Source organism: Vipera berus (assembly GCF_964194415.1).
Source record: "Vipera berus genome assembly, chromosome: 6".
NCBI lineage: Eukaryota > Metazoa > Chordata > Lepidosauria > Squamata > Viperidae > Vipera > Vipera berus.
The window spans coordinates 20662181-20682654 of NC_138208.1; the positions used below are offsets into that span (position 1 = coordinate 20662181).

General features: G+C 44.6%; 1 protein-coding gene across 3 annotated transcripts in view; it reads right to left on the minus strand.

Moving 5' to 3' along the window:
* The window catches only part of PLXNB2 (plexin B2), a 394275-nt gene that overhangs the window by 103268 nt on the left and 270533 nt on the right, over nucleotides 1–20474 (minus strand). For all 3 annotated transcript variants that reach the window (XM_081330942.1, XM_081330943.1, XM_081330941.1), the window contains 2 exons: nucleotides 18118–18240; nucleotides 9915–10015 (listed from right to left, as the gene is read on the minus strand). In XM_081330942.1, coding sequence (XP_081187068.1) covers nucleotides 9915–10015; nucleotides 18118–18240 — 224 coding nt within the window. The remainder of the gene's footprint in view (nucleotides 1–9914; nucleotides 10016–18117; nucleotides 18241–20474) is intronic.

A 20474-nucleotide genomic window follows, 5' to 3' on the forward strand; every position in this document is an offset into this window, starting at 1 on the left:
TTTTTTTTTACTTTAGGCTTACCAAGTGATCTTCATAACTGTTTAAGAATTTGAATCTGGTATTTTGGTTAATGAAGAAAATTGAAAGACAGACAAGATTTACAAGAACAAGTTATTGATCTATCATGGTGGCCATATTTGCAAATCCAAATGAGATATGAAAAAGATGTTAAAACAATTTTATAAAAAACAGACAGAATTTGACCAGATACTGTTAAAAACAGATGAAAAGTTGATTAAGAAACTCTATAAATATCTGTTAAGCTTAAAGATGGAGGAAGAACAAGTAAAAGAAACAATGATAATATGGGCAAAGAACTTTGGATATAATATGGAACTAGAAAACTGGCAAAAGTTATGGGAAAGAAATGTTAAGTTAACTAAAGCAGTGGCATATAAAGAAAACATATAAAATGTTTTACAGATGGCGTATGACACCAGTGAGATTAGCAAAAATATTTAAACAAAGACCAGGTACTTATTGCCATATCTGGTGGACATGACCTAAAGCAAAAAGATTTTGGTTAAAAATACACTTATGGTTGGAGAAAATGACTAAAAAACAAATAGACTTTAAGCCAGAATTATTTTTGTTAGGAATAATAGGAGCAAATTATGAGAAAGACTGTATATATTTAATTCTACACGTACCAACTGCAGGATGAATTGTATTTGCCAAACATTGGAAAAATGAAAATTTACCAAGAAGAATTATTTAAGAAAAATTTAGAGTGTGCAGAAATGCATAGGCTAACTCTAAAGTTAAAAGAGAAAGAAGACTCTGTGTATTTTAGAATGTAGGATAATTTTTATCAATGGCTAGAAAAATGAGTTAGAGAGAAAGGAATGTGATAGGTAATTTTGAATATGTATTAGCAAGAAGCAGACCATCGAGTAATTAACATATTGTTTATGATAATTAACTATTACTTATTGTTTTTTAAACACATGAACCCAGACATTATGCTATTTGCTAAATATTGAGAATGTTATTTGAAAAAACCCTAAGGTCAACCCCAACTCTAACTGTAACCCAAATCCCAACCCCAATCCTGACTCTACCTTATTTCTAATCCTATAAAAATTAATAAAATATAAATTTAAAAAAAGAATTTGAATCTGGAAACCTTGGTCCTAGTCCAAGATTTGAATTATGACATGGACAATGTTGGCGAGTGCTGGGAGTTATAGTTCAACTGGAATAATTCAAGTTTTCCACATAGTGTATTAACGATACCATTGTAACCAAAATAAAATAATCCAATGCTACAAGAAATAAATTTTATGTTCACCGTGCTCTGCTTTAAGGTTCTAACTTCTAGTATATTCTTGAAATATCCCTGAGCAAACTATGTTGCTAATTGATTTTTATAATGTGGTTTCTGTCGGGCCTGGCACGCCCGACATTCAGACGGGCCGTGGGGCGACTCACCGGACTGCCGGCACCCGCGGAACGCCCAGCCGCGCCCCGAAAACCGCCGGCACCCCCGGAACGCCCCGCCAGGCCCCGCCAGCCACCGACGCCCACGGAACGCCCCGCCAGGCCCCGGAATTCACCGTCGCCGCCCACGGAGCGCTCCGCCAGGCCCCAACGCTGATTGCCGGCGTCCGCAGATTCCTGGAAGGCCAGGACGGTGCTCGGCTATTGCTCCGCCCCAGCGCCCATCTGCCCGGCACCCGACGAGACCGCAGAGCACCTTACCTGTTCCCAGCGACCCCTGCCAATCCTCTCTTGTTTTTGGCGAGCCGCAGCGCTCCGGAGAAGACCGCCTGTCAGCTGGGAGGACGGCAGCGGCCCGCTCGTCAGCTGGGGAGGCGCGAATCGGCTCGGCAGCTCCCGGAAGTAGCCGACGAGCCGGGGAGACGTGCAGCTGCTGTGCTCGGCCGGGGAGCGATCTACCGGCCTGTAGGAACTGGGGACATATTGTGGCTGGGTGCCAGGGTGACTCTGGGGGTGGTGGAGAACCCCCACGGGATGGGGAAGGGCTCAGGGCGAGGCTTGCGGTGGAATGGGAGACTGAGGGAGAAGGTGGCAGCGCGCGAGAATCTGGGGAGAGGGGGGGTGGTATGCGCTGGGGGGTGGCTTACCGGCTGCAATGGTGGTAGGGCGGGTGCCAAAGGGTGGGGTCATGGGGGGCGTTAGTTAAGAAGGGTGTGGGTGGGGTGGAATGATTAGGGGTGTGGTGAAGGGCGGTGGCTTGGCTGGCTATTTAACAGCGTTGATGATTCTGTAGAACCAACGCTGACTTCATCAGTCTTCGAGCGTTTGTTTATGGAGCTAATAAACGTGGCTTAGAAGAACCAGCTCCCGTTCCGGTTTCATTTGTTTGGTGACTCGTCGGACGGGCGTTGAAAGTAAGTCAGCGTTCCTCTAACCTTTGTGGAGAGTTCTCTTTGGGTGTTTGCTATGGCAGAAGGTACGGAGGATCCTGCGCCGCTGGCCGAGGAGCAGGAGGAAGTTGGAGCTGCGGCTGGGCTTTTGGAGTCGGTGGAGGTGGGGGAGGAGGCGTTGCCCTCTGTGCGACGGAAGGAAAGGCCTCCCCCACTCGACGGTCCTGGTCCGGGCCCTCAGGAGGCTGGGGTGCGGGGTCGCAGCAGTGATCGGTGGCCACACCCTGATGGGGATTACAGAGGACTCGGCCAAGGCCAGGCGGGCTGGCCTAAAGGTGCGTCTACAGAGTGGAGGGAGCGGTGTTATATGGAGGATAGCGGAGAAGAATGGAGCTACTCCACTGCTCCGGGCAGCCGCACTATGGAGGTCCTCAGAGAGCGGTTTGGGGAAGTGAGGGGTCGGGAGCCAGAGGTTTGGACTGTTCCAGATGAGTCAGACCAGGGGCAGTGGTCCCTCCCAAGGGCCCCTGCCCGGCGGTCTAGTCCGCCCCGCTTCCGTGTGGACAGCCCAAGGTACCAGGGGCCAGTCCGTCAGCCTGAAGTTCGCAGAGGTCCTGGGGTCCCGGCTCCCGCAACGGCGATACCGAGTGACACGGCTCCTTGGGATAGCGTGACTGGAAGACCGAGACAACAACCGTCACGTCCAGATGGGGGGGTCCCGATCCAGGGGGTGCCGCTGGGACCTTGGGGTCCAGGGCTGACGTGGGGCCCTCCGCCCTTGACTGCGGTCTATGATGGACATCCAGATCGTCTGGCAATGTTCCTGGGCCAGGTGATCAACCATATGGACCAGTACGGGCCAGCCTATACGTCCCAGTGGGCGATGGTAGTGGCCGTGACGGCGTGTCTTCAAGGAGAGGCCGCGGCCTGGGCGGCCGACCTATACGGCGATCATGCCCGTGAGCTTGGGGACCTTGGTCTTTTCCTGGAAGCTCTACGGGCCCGTTTTGAAGATATCTCACGGGTGCTCCGCGCCGAGGCCGAAGTATTGGATCTGCGCCAGCAAGGAAGACCAGCGGTGCGGTATGTTGGGGAATTCCGGAAAGTGGCCGGGAGGCTACGGTCATGGCCTGAACGCCTTCTTGTGCACCACTTCAAGGCTGGACTGGACAGTGCCCTGCGGCGAGCTTGTGTGGTAAGGGGGGTGCCGGCCCGTCTGCAGGACTGGTTCCGGGTGGCTGTTGAGTTGGACATTGGCTTGCAGGACACCCGAGGACGGCCTGAGGGGGTGACCGGAGCCCGGCGGCTGGCCGGAAAGGGGAAGGTGGAGGACCGGCCCGGCTTGATGGCATCCAAAACCCCCACTGTACAGCCACCACGGCCTGGCATCAGGTGTTTCAGGTGTGACCAGCCGGGTCATCGGGCGGCTGAATGCCCGCTCCCGCCAGCCCGAATGGCCCCCCCTGCGACCTCGACACGGGCTTTGTCCACCAGAAAGACCTCGGAGCGGTCCCGTACTGCCTATCAGGCAGCTGATGACAGCCGGCGTGCGACTACACCCTTGGCGACCGGACCCGTAACCACCCAGGCCACACCGACGGTGGACCTTGAGGATCTGGAGCTGGAGGAGGACCCGATGGTAAGCGCCCCGGTGTGTCCCTTCGTGTTCCCGGTGGTATTAGTGAGCCCAGTGTCTGGTCAAAGGCGGGCAGTTAGGGCTTTGGTAGATTCTGGGAGCACCCGGTGTCTTATCAACCGGAAAACAGCGGCTGCAGTGGGTATCCGGTTGCAACGCCTGGTAACCCCCCTCCGCTTCCAGCAAGTGGATGGGTCACTCCTCGGCGGAGCCCCTATCACCCATGTCACCGAACCAGTCCGGCTGGAACTGGGGGCCCACTGGGAGACTTTACGTTTTGTTGTAGTGCCCTCTATGACTGAAGCCGTTATCCTGGGCCTTACGTGGCTTGATAAATGGGGTCCCACGATTTGGTGGGAGGGGGGTTGTCGTCATCTCCGGGTGGGTCTGGGTCCCGAGCCCCCTCTCCACCATTCCTTCCTGGGGCCGGAGGACACGGGGTCGCGGGAGAAGGCTTGCGGAGTCAAGGATGACTCAGAGGTGCATGTACCCCGAGACTACGCCGATTTAATGGATGTCTTCAACGAGCGGGAGTGCGATTCGTTACCACCCCACCGACCAACGGATTGCGCCATCGAGTTTGAACCTGGTGCCAGACTGCCTAAACCCCGTATGTACGCCATGTCTCCGAAGGAGATGCAGGAGTTACGGCGGTACATAGATAAGAACTTGGAGAGAGGGTTTATCCAACCAGCCCGATCTCGGGTGGCGGCGCCAGTGCTCTTCCGCGAGAAGAAGGATGGGGGCTTGCGCTTGTGTGTGGACTACCGGGGGGTTAACGCGGTGTGCGTGGAGCACCTCTATCCCCTTCCTTTGATGAAGGACCTGCTGGCCCATTTGGCAACAGGCCGGGTATTTACTAAGTTGGACCTGAGAGAAGCCTACTACCGGGTGAGAGTCAAAGCAGGGGACGAGTGGAAGACTGCGTTTAATTGTCCCCTTGGTAGCTTCCAGTTCCGAGTGATGCCGTTTGGCCTACAAGGAGCCCCGGCTGTATTCATGCAATTGATCAATCAGGTCTTGCATGAGTTCCTGTATCGGGGAGTTTTGGTGTACTTAGACGACATCTTAATTTACTCGGACACGTTGGAGGAACATGTACTACTAGTGCGCCAGGTGTTGACTAGACTGTTGGAAGCGCAGCTCTATGTTAAACTGTCCAAGTGTGAGTTCCACAGGGCCCAGCTGGACTACCTTGGGTATCGTATATCGGCAGCAGGAGTGGAGATGGATCCTAGAAAGGTACACGCTATCCAACAGTGGCAGCCTCCGCGTACTCGTCGACAGTTGCAAAGTTTCCTTGGCTTTGCCAACTTCTACAGACAATTCATCCCGCGTTTCGCGGCCATCGCCCTGCCGTTAACGGATCTCTTGCGCACACGACAATTAAAGACACGTCCACGTCCAGGGCTTAAGTTGGAGTGGTCCACAGCGTGTCAGCGAGCATTTGAGGAACTGAAGTCCCTCTTCGCTAAAGAGCCTGTTTTGCGTCACCCCGACCCCGAACTGGCCTATGTTGTACAGGCGGATGCGAGCGATGTTGCTCTTGGGGCCGTCCTTCTTCAGCGGAATAGTGCCGGGGTCCTGCAGCCGTGTGCTTACGCATCCAAGAAACTGACTCCCACTGAACGGGCCTGGGCAGTGTGGGAGAAGGAGGCTTTTGCGGTCCCCTCGCCGCCTGTCGCCTAAGCATGTCAGGTGGGCTCTATACTTCCGTCGCTTTAGGTTTGTGCTGAAGTATGTGCCGGGGGGTCGAAACTTTCTGGCGGATGCTTTATCCCGCATGCCACAGTTTGACAGCAAGAGGGAGGAGGTGGTGCAGGCACTCATCCCGACACTGGTGGAGGAGGGGGATGCTTCAGAGAGCGCTGGACGGGTGATGGAGGAAGACTTGAACCAGGCCATCCAAAGGGCCCTACGGGAGGACGCCTGGTTACGGGGTAATCCGGGACTATTGTCTATACGGGACGGCCTGGCGTGGCATGGAACACGGTTGTATGTACCTGAAACTGTGCGGCCACGTGTTTTGCATGGGTGTCATGACACTAAACAGGCGGGACATTTCGGGTTTGTGAAAACTTTGCATCTGGCACGTCGTCAATTTTGGTGGCCCCGCATGAAGAGTGACATCGAGGAATATGTGCGGCGTTGTCATGTCTGTGCTACCACAAAACCCCAGGTTGGGAAACCTTTGGGGCTTTTGCAACAAGTAGCTGACCCGTCTAGGCCGTGGCAAGACATCGCCATGGATTTCGTTGTGGACCTCCCAGAGAGCAAGGGTCACACCGTTATTTGGACAGTGGTCGACCTGTTTTCCAAACAGGCACACTTTATTCCGTGTAAGGGGTTACCGTCGGCTCGTCGACTAGCTTGGTTATTTCTTACGCAAATATACCGACTGCATGGAGTGCCGCGACGTGTAATTTCAGACAGAGGGGTGCAGTTTACGGCCCGATTTTGGAGAGACTTCTTGCGTCATATCGGCTCGTCACAGGGACTGAGTACGGCCTATCACCCCAGCACCAACGGGGCCGCAGAACGAGCCAACGCTGCCGTTGAACGGTATCTACGAACCTACGTCTCTTTTCGGCAGACGGATTGGGTGGACCTGTTAGCGCTCGCCGAAGTGGCGTACAATAACGCCGTCCATAGTAGCACTGGCTTCTCTCCATATCGGGTGGTCACAGGTCATGAATTTGTACCCTTTGCGGAATGCCTCCAGGAGGAGGGGTCTTCGTGTGCACCGCAGGACTGGATGCGTCAGATCACGGCCGTTTGGGGGGCGGCGAAGGAAGCATTGGACCGGTCTGCCGTGGCGGCCAAAACACAGGCAGACAAGAAGCGGAAACCCTTTGTTACGCCGCGGGTCGGGGACCTAGTGTACTTGTCCACCAAGTACTTACGATTACAGGTCCCGTGCCGCAAGCTGGGACCCAAATACCTCGGGCCGTTCCGGGTGGTGCAGGTGGTGAACCCGGTGACGGTGCGACTGCGGTTGCCTAAATTCTTGGGTAAGGTCCACCCGGTGTTCCATAGCAGCCTGCTGAAACCCGCTCCAGCGGCTGCTACGGCGGCAGGGGAGGGGGGTCCAGGACCGGTTCACGCTGACCAATATGAGGTGCAAGAGGTGTTGGACTCCAGGGTGCGGAGGGGCGTCATACAGTATCTCCTTCGGTGGAAGGGGTACCCGGTGGAGGAGGCAACGTGGGTGTCACGGGAAAACGTCCATGCTCCACGGTTGGTCCGAGCTTTCCATCGGGCCCATCCTAGCAGGCCGGGGGGTGGGGGACATGGAGGTGTGGGCAGGGTCACTGATTCTACAACCATGTTCTCTACGTCCGCAGGAGGACCCTTGGTAGGGGGGGCGGCATGTCGGGCCTGGCACGCCCGACATTCAGACGGGCCGTGGGGCGACTCACCGGACTGCCGGCACCCGCGGAACGCCCAGCCGCGCCCCGAAAACCGCCGGCACCCCCGGAACGCCCCGCCAGGCCCCGCCAGCCACCGACGCCCACGGAACGCCCCGCCAGGCCCCGGAATTCACCGTCGCCGCCCACGGAGCGCTCCGCCAGGCCCCAACGCTGATTGCCGGCGTCCGCAGATTCCTGGAAGGCCAGGACGGTGCTCGGCTATTGCTCCGCCCCAGCGCCCGTCTGCCCGGCACCCGACGAGACCGCAGAGCACCTTACCTGTTCCCAGCGACCCCTGCCAATCCTCTCTTGTTTTTGGCGAGCCGCAGCGCTCCGGAGAAGACCGCCTGTCAGCTGGGAGGACGGCAGCGGCCCGCTCGTCAGCTGGGGAGGCGCGAATCGGCTCGGCAGCTCCCGGAAGTAGCCGACGAGCCGGGGAGACGTGCAGCTGCTGTGCTCGGCCGGGGAGCGATCTACCGGCCTGTAGGAACTGGGGACATATTGTGGCTGGGTGCCAGGGTGACTCTGGGGGTGGTGGAGAACCCCCACGGGATGGGGAAGGGCTCAGGGCGAGGCTTGCGGTGGAATGGGAGACTGAGGGAGAAGGTGGCAGCGCGCGAGAATCTGGGGAGAGGGGGGGTGGTATGCGCTGGGGGGTGGCTTACCGGCTGCAATGGTGGTAGGGCGGGTGCCAAAGGGTGGGGTCATGGGGGGCGTTAGTTAAGAAGGGTGTGGGTGGGGTGGAATGATTAGGGGTGTGGTGAAGGGCGGTGGCTTGGCTGGCTATTTAACAGCGTTGATGATTCTGTAGAACCAACGCTGACTTCATCAGTCTTCGAGCGTTTGTTTATGGAGCTAATAAACGTGGCTTAGAAGAACCAGCTCCCGTTCCGGTTTCATTTGTTTGGTGACTCGTCGGACGGGCGTTGAAAGTTTCTTCTTAATTTTGTCTTAAATCTTTCCTCAAGACCAGTGATAACTTCTTCTTTGATGGTTGTTGCTGCCTCTCACAGATTTGACTTGGTATTACTATATGTATCAAACCATACATTTTCCTGCATAGATCTTTGATATGTCAAAAGAATGAGAGCAAAAGTCATCACCAAAAGCCAAAAGAAAAGCTACTTTTCCAGAAAATGTGATTGTCTTATTCATATTTCATGAGTTGCATGGAACAAATATTTTAGACTGTATGCCTTGGTACTGCACTACAATAAGCTTTTTGGTAATTTTACTGAAATCTACTATATATTTAGAGAAGAAGCAGGATCCCTGAAACCCAGCCCCTTCCTATAATTAAGCAAACTGTGTGCCAAGTTTATGAACTTCGTATCACAAAATCCCATTTGGTTCTGCCATGGGGTTAATTAACTTGTAAGTCAGGAACAGAGTTTAGACCCATATTAAAAATAAGCCTAGAGACATTCAAAAATTTTGGTTCAGCATATTTTAAGCATACTTCTGAAATATCATTTAATTACTATGCTTGATCTTCAGTCAAGTGATAAATATTGTTCAGTAACTAGCAGAATTAATGGTAGTATCAGTAATAATAATAATCTGAGCAAGAATTGGTGAGACCACAAAATAGACAAAATACTAGAAAATGAACAAGCTAACATGCTTTGACACTTTAGAATTCAAACAGACACGCACTGCTGCATATGGTATATCAACATGTGTTTGAAAACATTGTGGTTATATCTCCCTTCTGATCTTTGTTAATTTTAAGGTAATTTTAGTATTAGTATTTTGTTTTAATCTTTTATCTTGTTGCTTTTATTGACTATGACCAGCCTAGAGTCACCTCTAGGTGATATGGGTTGTATATAATATAAATTTAATAAATAAATAATAAATGTCTATGCTTGAATGGACAAATAAAAAAAACAACAAAGAATTCTGTTGCAATTAACTCAGTTTTATACTGTCTATGCTTCAGGTGAACCAAATTCTAATTTTGACTAATGTAAACTGTCACTCTCAAGGAACTACTAAGTGTAAAGGATTTGAAAACCTGGCATCCACCACATCCCAGACATAATCCTGGATAAGTCTTTGTCATTGCATGCAGAACATTACAAATTCTAGTTCAGTAGCAATTTTTTTTTTAGAAAAAGCTTCAGACAGCTAGAAACAGACAAAAGAAAGCAAAATTTGGCATAGTATTTATCCCTTCTGCCTCTGATTATAAATCCTTCTGATTTATAAGCATCATTTTTGGAGCTATATTAAGGACCATTTAGGGTTAAAACACAAGAATAAGACTATCACTAGATAGATGCTAAATGTTCACCAGCTGTGGCTTGGCAACTACCATTTTCATGCAAATTATATTCAAACTATACAGGAAAAAATGTAAATTGGTTTCCACCCTGCTGCTCATTATATGTTTATATTGTGATAATTTGTGATGAAGATTTTTTTTTTGTTCTCATACAAATGCTTTGAAGAAATTAGTCAACGTCCTGATCTTGTGAAAAAAATTAACTCGCATACTAAGATCTCTCTCTCTCAGGTGCTGCTACTACACTTACTTTCCTTCTGTTACACACCAGCCACAGTAAGGATCCCTGGCTTGGATGCAGAGGTTACAGGTTGAGTAACTAGCACAGTCTTGGACAGGCAAACGAAAAACCTAGTAAAGAAACCAGTTAACATAAATAAGAAAATCACAGTAACTTTGAAAAAGAAAGCATGGAAAATTACGTTTGCACACAAATAATATTCCAACAAGGCATTTTGTACTTTTAGCTTATCTACAATTTGTCCTGCATCTTCCTTGAATAATTTAACCAAAAAACTCAGGAACAAACATTGTTCAAGGTACTATTGTAATGCCTGAAGATCATGTATCTAAATGGAATCTTCTGAGCCATCCAATCCAATGAAAATCCAATCATGGATTGGTTTACACCCACTTACTGACACATTTGTATGATGTAGTATTTGTTCTGTTCCAGCCTACTACCGGCCCTGCAGAAAAGGCCGGGACAACCCCTTTACAAAAGGCAAAAAGCTGGAAATAAGCCCGCCAAATTTATTTACACAAAACAGATCCAAAACAGAGCAAACTGAGCAAAACAAAACACAAACCACTAAAACAGGAGATATTCAAATGGTTGCCTTCAGCAAACCAGCCCTCCCACACATTCCCCTTTTAAACAGTTCAAGGCATGGCTTCTCTCTGCCTCCTTCCGAGGTGCCCCATTGCCTTCCTCTGTTTACTCCTGATTGACTGCCTCCTGCGTCGGGCGTCCTTGAACAGGGTCAGCTGTGGGTCATCTTCATCCACGCTGTCAGGCTCACACAGCTGGGTCTGCGTAGTAACCAGATGGGAGGGGCCTGGCTGAGAGCTCTGCGAAGCCTCAGAACTGTCCTCTGCAGGCTCTCCAAACCCCACCTCCTCCTCCTCCTCTGAATCGTCCGACCCAACTGCCGAACCCACAGGCTGACCCTGAATCACAACAGTATTATACTGAAAACCATTGTAAAGTTTTTTTTTCCAAACAATTCTCACTCAATCTGATCTTCTGTGATAAACTGCTTTTGAACCTGGGGTTCCATTTAGCTTTAACAACTTTTAGCGAGCAATAAACACCCATCCCTTCCTCATCCTCTGCCCACTGAGCTGTGATATTAGCACAGTAAGTACCACATTTCTATCTTTTATTATGCATAATTGAGAGCTTGGGGAAGGGGAAGCAAGCACTCTCTTGGAACTAGGAGTGCAGGATTATATGGCACTCCTCCATGTCAAGGCAAAGGATCACTTCTTTCTGCAGAAATGTCAGTGCAAGTATTTCACTGGGTGCTTATACAACCACAGGGCAACTGAAATTAATAGTACTTTCCCACACTGTTAAGGAATTTGTAGTGTGCAGAGGTCTCCTTGTGCTACCAAAGAGTTGCACAGACAAGGAATGGTACTGAGAGCAGTAAAAGTCACACACAGAAATACACTGAGTTCTAAAAGCAAAAAGTATTTTACTTTGAGGTGGTGTAAAAACAAAAATGCACAGTCAAAAATAAACAGTCCAGGTCATAAACAATAGCAACAGTCCAAGGAGTAATCCAAACTACAAAGTCTTCTTACCGGTCCAGAGGTCAATACACAGTTCAGGTTTACAACAGTAGTAAACCAACAGCAGAGCAAAAACAGTAATAGTAGAGATCAGTGAATTCAGAGAGAGAGAGAGAAGCTACGTTCCTAGCTTCCTCTTATGGCCATGAGAACACTTACACACCCATTGGCCAATTAACTTCTTAAAGACATAGTGTTATGGTTAATATATTTTCAACCCAACATTGTAGGCTAACACCATATGCCTAACATTCTCCCCTTTGGGTAGAATAATATATAACTCTTACAATCTTATGCACATTCTTTCACAATTAGCATTGTGTTTCACAGCACTTTGTACCTTCGTAAAATGGTCTGCAATATTTACATCAGATGGACAATACTCTAACTGTATTAATTTATCTTTGACACATTGTCTGACATTTAAATAACGAAGATCAGTATGTTTAGATCTTGTTCTTACTGCAGCATTATTAGCCATCTTTATTGCAGCTTGATTGTCCTCATACACAATGAATGGATCATTTACATTTAAACCCATATCTAACAATAATTGTTTGTACACTAGCAGTTCTGTACATAACACTGATAAACATGAAAATTCAGCCTCCATTGTAGATAAGCTTATGTGTTTTTGTCTAATAGACTTCCATCCAATCAAAGAATCACCCAACATTATAGCCAACCCTGATGTAGATTTACGAGTGTTTGTATCAGAGGCAAAACTCGCATCTGCATATGCAGTAAGGATTAACTCACGATTTGGCTCTAGATATAACGAGTAGTGAATAGTCTGTTTCAAATACCTTAATACTCGTTTAGCTGATTGCCAGTGTCTAACAGTTGGATTATTGTTGTACCTAGCCAATTGATTTACACAGTAAGAAATATCAGGTCTAGTCCAATTACTAAGATACATAAGACTTCCTATCAAAGATTGGTACATAGCCTTATCAAATACAGGACTCTCAACATTAGTGTCCTTAAAATCCATAGCCATCGGAGTTTTAGCTGGTTTACACATTTCCATATTGTATCTCTTTAATAACTGGGATATTTTACTGGCTTGCGAAATCTTAAAACCCCTATTTGTTTTCACAATATCTAACCCCAAATAGTGGCTAATTTTCCCAAGATTTCTAATTGTGAATTTAGTTTGCAATCTTGAAATGATAGTTTGTGCTTCTAACTCAGTTTTTGTTATTATTGCAATATCATCTGTGAATAATAAAAGAAAAGATAATACTCCATTGTGTTCTCTTCTAAACAAACAAGGATCAGCATTACTGGCTACAAAACCTAATGCACTTAACTCATTAACTATACATTTGTTCCACTCATAGCCTGATTGTTTCAATCCATAGAGGCTTTTCTTTAATTCCCAACAATCATGGTTTCTATCATTGGTCAATCCTGGTGGTATTCTTAAATAAATAGTATGTTGCAATGGAGCATGTAAATATGCAGTTTCAACATCTACATGGGTAACCATATATTGGTTTTTAGCCGCCCATACTAAAGCTGCTCTTAAAGTAGTTGCCCTTAGACTGGGTGCAAACACTTCGTCATAATCCTCAGTAGTTTGGGCAAAACCTTGTGCAACCAAACGTGCCTTATGGGTTACAGTCCCGTCTACACCTTTCTTTATCTTATATATCCATTTACAACCTATAGCTTGCTCACCAGGTGGCAGTTTTGCTTTCTGATAAACCTTAAGATCCTGCAAAGACTTCAACTCCCTGTTCATTGCAGCTTTCCATGATGCCTGTTCCTTTTCAGGATACATCCTGATCTCATCATAGTTAGATGGCTCTACACTAACTTGACATATACTAGCTTCATAGCGATCAGGTGGATGTCTGATACGCGTTGAACGCCAAGGAATTACAGGGCTTTGAATTTCTGGCTCCTTTTCTTCCTCTGATTCATCTTTTATCTCCCCTATCTCCTCTTCATCTTTTATATTTACAGGAGATGTATTATCATTACTAGTTACGTTATCAGAGGAGTCCTCAAACACTAGAGGATCAGTATTAACAGTTTCTTGCTCTAACCTATCCCAACCAACGTGCTCAAGAAATTTTGCACTAGCACTGTTATATACATTAGTTGTGCCTCGTTCCCAGAAACGATAGGATCTATGGTTAGCTTCATAACCTACGAAGTATAATTGCCTAGCCCTATGTTGGCCTTTACTCCTGAGTTGTGCAGGAATGTGGACCCAAGCTGGGGTGCCAAACGTGTGCAGGTAATCAAGGTTTGGTCTTCTACCATGCCATATAGTGTATGGTATTTTACCAGTAGAAGTATTAACAACTATATTCAGAACATGGTTTGCACATTTTGCTGCCTCCCCCCACAGTCTATCTGTTAAGCCTGAATCTCTTAACATCGTTCTCATCATGGCTTGTAACGTTTGCCCACGTCTCTCAACAAAAGCATTATGTTGAGGCCTATAAGGGGCTGAACGTTTATGCTCAATGCCAGCAGATTCTAACATATCAACAAAACGCTTGTTTGTAAATTCAGTACCATTATCAGTAATTATGCACTGAACCTTTCTCTTTGTTTTTCTCTCCATGAACTTCAGCCAGTTTGCAAATTGTTGGAAAGTATCTGCCTTTGACTTAAGCAGATAACAAAAACCATAACGAGAGTAGTGGTCCAATATACTTAAAACATAACATGATCCTCCTAAACTTGGTTTCATGGGTCCAATTAAATCAGCAAACACAACTTCCAAAGGTACAGTTGTTTTGAAGCTGTTTATCCTGTTTGCAGGAGTTGCCTTGCTCTTTTCCTGACTACAAGCATTGCAATTCAAATACTTACTACATGGCTTCAGTTTAATTCCTTCTACTAATTCAACTGTTTTTCGTAGTGAGTTAAAGTTTACATGCCCTAACCGCCTATGCAATAAATGTATACATTCATCATGTGGCTTCTTGTTCTCACATATTGAGTTAGCTTTAACTGTACTAACCTGGTTACTTGTGAGAACGAATAAACCATTTTTCAAATTAGCAATTACACAGGTTCCATTCCTCTCAATAGTGCATTGCTCCCCTCTGAATGTTACCACAAACCCAACTTTAACCAATTCCCTTACAGATAACAAGTTGAATCTTAATTTAGGTATATATAACATAGGTAACTGTTCATCAATGCATGGACAATAGGAATTACCTTCACCAGAGGCCTTCATCCTCCAACCGTTTGCTAGTGAAACATATTGGTTGCTGTTTTTCATATTAATAAACCTCTTTTTCTCTTTAGTAATGCATTGTGAAGCCCCACTATCAACAACCCACAATTCATTATTTCTGGATGTTGGTTCATCAGAAATAGCCAAACCAATGCTCTTCTTAGCCTTCCCACTGCTATTTACATTCTGTTTTCTTCCCTTTCTACAGAATTTGGCTATATGCCCTCTAGCCCCACAAGAATAACATTTCTTGATGTTGTAAGCAGTGGTAAATTGCTGCTCCTCTCGTGGCTGTGTCTCTCTCAGCTGGTCTCTGTCACGCCTTCTTCTGGACTCTTCCAGCAGTCTCCCAGTAATGTTAGTCAATGTCAGTTCCTCTCTGGTCAGGACTTCCAAAGAAGAAACATACCCATCATAACTCTCATCCAAAGATGACAGAATAATGTAGACCTGATGCAACTCTGAAAAAATCAGCTCCTTTTCATGAAGCTCTTGAAAAGTTGCCTTCATGTAATTTAAATGGGTCAGCATATCTCCATTCTTCTGCAGACGAGCCCTAAACAGCTTACGTGTAAGGTGTATATGTGCACCCACACTGTCACGAACATAAAGCCTTCGCAAAACATCCCAACACCTAGCAGCAGACTCCTCACCACGAATATGGACAAGCTGCTGGTCATTCAGTGTTAGTCCAATAATGCAAAGAGCTTTCTCGTTGTTTCGTTTAAAGTTGTCTAACTTCTTTACATCCTCTTCGTCATCTGGATCCCAAGCAGTAGTATCTGGTGGGTTATTTACTAAAGTCCATAGTCCTTCCTTGCGCAAAAGCAAGCAGCATTTTGTGGACCAGGAAACATAGTTTGTCCCATCCAACCGGGTTATCCAGGAGATGCCTGACAACAGTTCTTGTGCCATTTTACACCAAATACAAACTCAGCTAGGAATACTGTGTGTACTTACTCTCAGTACAGGCCTGGGCCCATAACCAGTGTTAAGGAATTTGTAGTGTGCAGAGGTCTCCTTGTGCTACCAAAGAGTTGCACAGACAAGGAATGGTACTGAGAGCAGTAAAAGTCACACACAGAAATACACTGAGTTCTAAAAGCAAAAAGTATTTTACTTTGAGGTGGTGTAAAAACAAAAATGCACAGTCAAAAATAAACAGTCCAGGTCATAAACAATAGCAACAGTCCAAGGAGTAATCCAAACTACAAAGTCTTCTTACCGGTCCAGAGGTCAATACACAGTTCAGGTTTACAACAGTAGTAAACCAACAGCAGAGCAAAAACAGTAATAGTAGAGATCAGTGAATTCAGAGAGAGAGAGAGAAGCTACGTTCCTAGCTTCCTCTTATGGCCATGAGAACACTTACACACCCATTGGCCAATTAACTTCTTAAAGACATAGTGTTATGGTTAATATATTTTCAACCCAACATTGTAGGCTAACACCATATGCCTAACACACACCCTCCCTCCAAGCCCCAAAATGTCACTCACAGTTTTAAAAAATGTCATTGTTCATGTGAAAGTTCAATGGGCTTGGGGTTCTTCCTCTTTATTTTTTACTTCCAAATTTGCATTAATCAAATTGTTTTCACTAAGTCCCTTAGAGACTTGGCATCCTTTGTCATTAAAAAAAGTTTAGAACACACTTTATAAATCATAAAAAAAAATAAAGTTGTTTATGGAATCCTCATGATAATTAATGAGGGATACAAGACTTAACATTTTTGAACCTCACTTCAAATTTGGCTGGGAGGCGAGTGAAGCATTTCCCTAACACTCAGTCATGATTAGAAATGAATATTGTGGTCTATATACACCCTTATTAAAGACACCATTCTGGAAGTCTAATAGGATTTATTTCAAGTCAATGTGATAAGAATTAGAATGCCATATTTCATAACTGTTAGTTGTATTAAGTTCCTGCAATATCTTCCTTCAAGCAATTTAATATCAAAGAGATGGCTCTTAAGCCATATGACAAAAGCACTCATTTTAAAATTCCAGCACTTTTGAAGCAAATCATTAAAGAATGTATAACTCAGTGCAACTTATACATAAATTTATCGATTAAAAAAGTTTAGTATGGATTTTTCCACTATATCTTATGCCAATCAGGCCTATTTCACAAACAAGCTTCTGCTGATTATCCTTAACATTGTTTTGAATTTGGAAGGAGGAGGCAGGAAATCTGAGCCAGCAAGTGAACAGCAATAATAAATAGTGTGAGCTGTTTTAATTTAGAAAACTACATTTGAGAGCAACCATATCTGGTTAAATAAGATGATAAACAAAAATGTAAGAGATTGTGGGAATTGATAGTGTGGGTTTTCTCCAATTAGTACATGAAAATGGGAATAGGTTAAGAGAAGAATAAATTTCAAAAGAAAGTTGATTCAAGCGTCTAGCTGCTCCATGGTTTCCACAATATTAACAGGAATGATATAGCAGGAGCTAAAAAAAAATCTAATAGTTTCTCTAGATCAGACATGTCAAACTCGCAATGTCATGTGACATTGCGCAATGTATCGGGACAGTTTTGCCATTGCCGGCAATGGGGTGGGTGCGGCTTCCGGATGATGCATCCGGCCCGCTGGTCAGCAGTTTGACACCCATGCTCTAGATGATACATACTGGCTTCCTACCTATCTACCTGTATTGTCTGTTTTCCTATATAGTTGTGTCAAACATTATGATAAATCTTAATAATAAATTTTGTACTAAATATTGCATCATTGTTGCTACCTTATTGTTGCTACCTTAACTATGCTCCAAGATGCACACCATCTTTGAATGGTACTTCCCAGCTACAATAAATCACTACAATTATTGGCAACTGAGCCTTGTGGTCCAGTTGTTTTCATAATGGGTTTGAATTAAGGTCAAAACAAATGTTATGTTAGAAATAGATGCTGTGTATGTGAATTAAAGGAGAGCTATTAATGTTAGTTGTGGAAACAAAATATGGAAAAAGCTCTCTCTCTGAATATAACAGTCATATTCCCTCGAGTGCCGCGTAACAGAGTGAGCGCCTGTTACTCGTCCCAGCTTCTGCCAACCTAGCAGTTTGAAAGCACGTAAAAATGCAAGTAGAAAAATAGGGACCACTATGGTGGGAAGGTAACAGCGTTCTGTGCGCCTTTGGCGTCTAGTCATGCCGGCCACATGACCACGGAGACGTCCTCGGACAAGCAATGGCTCTTCGGCTTTGAAACAGAGAGTTGGAAACGACTAGCACGCACGTGCGGGGGAACCTTTACCTTTACCTAAATGTCTTAATACATTTCCCCAAACATCTGACATTATTCAAGAATGAAGAAAACGTAACCTTCTCCTCATGCCAGTAAGGAAGTAAAATTAAATAGTCCTACAGATAGGCCTTATGATGCAGAAATACACATTTAACATATTTTTATGATCTCATTATTATACCAAAGATTTTGTACCTTATCTGTCGTCATCACATATAAGTTCTCATGGAGAGTATCCAGAAGAAGATCCCTTTTTATAGGCTTATTTTTTTCAATAAGAATGCCAGCATATTCCTTTGCAGGATTTGACAAAGCTACCTGAAATGCAGATTAGATATGGTATTTTTATCTGTTTTCAGTGAAATTAGAATGGTGGTTATTCACTTAAAATGTATTTAGATATACACCTTTTATTAGTTAAAATAACCTCATTAAATAATTTTAAGCAATACGAAAATATGTTTTTATTTAAATGGTATTGGTAACTTAAAATATTTTTATTCCCAGGACAAACTGAAAGTTTGATTTGCCATTTTTGTGATGTATTATGAAGCAAGTATGTTCCGAGTTTTAAAATGGCAAGTCAATATATTATCAAACAACTTCCCAATATAATTCATGATCCATTTTTCTTATAGCAGATATCTATTAAAGTGTTAGAACCAAACAACTTTATCAACATGAGAGTTTATGGCATGTAATTCTGGAACCATGATTTAGACATGTGCCTAATCTTAAATGAACTTGACTGAAACGTTAAGCCGTCATGATCTTCTCTTTTTAAAGAAAGAAACATTAATTTATCTGCATTTAAAATTTGATTGTTGAATAAGAAATATCATAGATTTAAGGAAACCCCATGATTTATTAAACAAACCTGCTGCTGAAATCTTGATCAGCAGCTAAAATTAAATCCCTTCTCTGATTCTTATACAAAGACACATCAAGACACGTTGAAAGTAGAATTAAACTTTAAGTCTCTCATTCAACTATAGGAATAGAAGGGAAAGGAGACTAACTGATGTCCCAAGGATTTATTCAGACACATGCATATAATGGGGGACATTAATATTTGGTTAAAAATTATTTGGTAATTGGATATGGACTTTGGACTGATGCTCCTTTCCTCTTCTCTCATCCTGTATTTCTTAAATCATTACAATACAAACTTGTAAGCAACTGTGATAAACTGATGGTTTGCTTGCCAGGCTGAAATGGAACTCAACTTATAAATGTAAAAATGTGTCTATGTCACTCCAGAAAACAGTTCATTAAAATACACTGTAGATATTTTCTGCTGCTTTTTGACCATCACTGAACACTATGATCAAATGCTTTCCCAATAACAGCTGTTGTAGTCTTTAAGATGCCAAAAGGCTGTTTTTGTTGCAGGAAGCACAGCTACTAAAATGGAAATAATATTTAAGCATATTTCTAATCCTGGTTAATAGGCCAAATGTAATGAACATAAATTAGTTTGCTCATATTGGCAATGCCACTGAACAGATGTCAAGAATCTAAGGGGAGAAGAGAAAATGAAAACCTATGATTTAGATCTCATTCACTACTGCATTAGGCTCTGATTTAACCAGAGTCTATTGAATAAAGCCATGACTAGTTTGGTATATGCACTTCATTAATCCATAAATGAAATGACAACATTGAATTCCTGGCTAGAATGCAGCCTTGCTGTGACCCTTTTCATCACCATTATTTTAGCCATTGTCTATCCTCTTTAGCCTGTTTCCAACCAATATGGCCCTGAACTTTCTTTTGCCAAATGGACCCACAATACTTGCTGGTGTCATCGGTCCATCTTGTTTTAGGTCTCTTTCATGGACGCTTTTTATCAAGTGGGATCATTCTATGACTGCCTTGGTCCACCTGCCATCACTTATTCTTCCTATGTCACCAGCCCATTTCTTGCTATGTGACCCTTTTATGTCTTCCAAAAAAAATTTCAAAAAAAGTTGTAATGCCCTCACCCTCTTTTTTAAAAAAAATTTCAGGGATCTTTTAAGGCTCAATGTCTAATTTAAGTTCTTTAGAAGCTTACTATACCTGTCCCAATTCTAAAAACCTTCCCAAATCTTCCTGCCAAAAGTCAAGAGAAATATTTTAGAAGTTTTTTTTTAAATCTTCAAAACATAATCAAATATATTTAGCTAATAAACTGATAGATCATTGTCTTTTGGGGAAGGTTATCTTTGAAGGTTGAGTTTGTAATGATTTTAGACTGAAAACTATATTTCTATTATTTTTTATTTATTTTTTTATTTTAATTCCATTTATATCCCGCCCTTCTCTGAAAACTCAGGGCGGCTTACAAGCTTATAAGCTTACAAGCTTATTACAGGGAATCTTGACTTAACGACCATTCATTCAGTGACTGTTCGATATTATGATAGCACTAAACAAATGGCTAGTTATGGTTGATCCCTGAAGTTACAGTGTTCCATAGTCACATGATCAAAATTTGGATACCTAGCAGCCCACTTGCATTTATGAGTGCGGTGTGCATTTCAACTCCCCCACCCACCCATTTTCTCCCT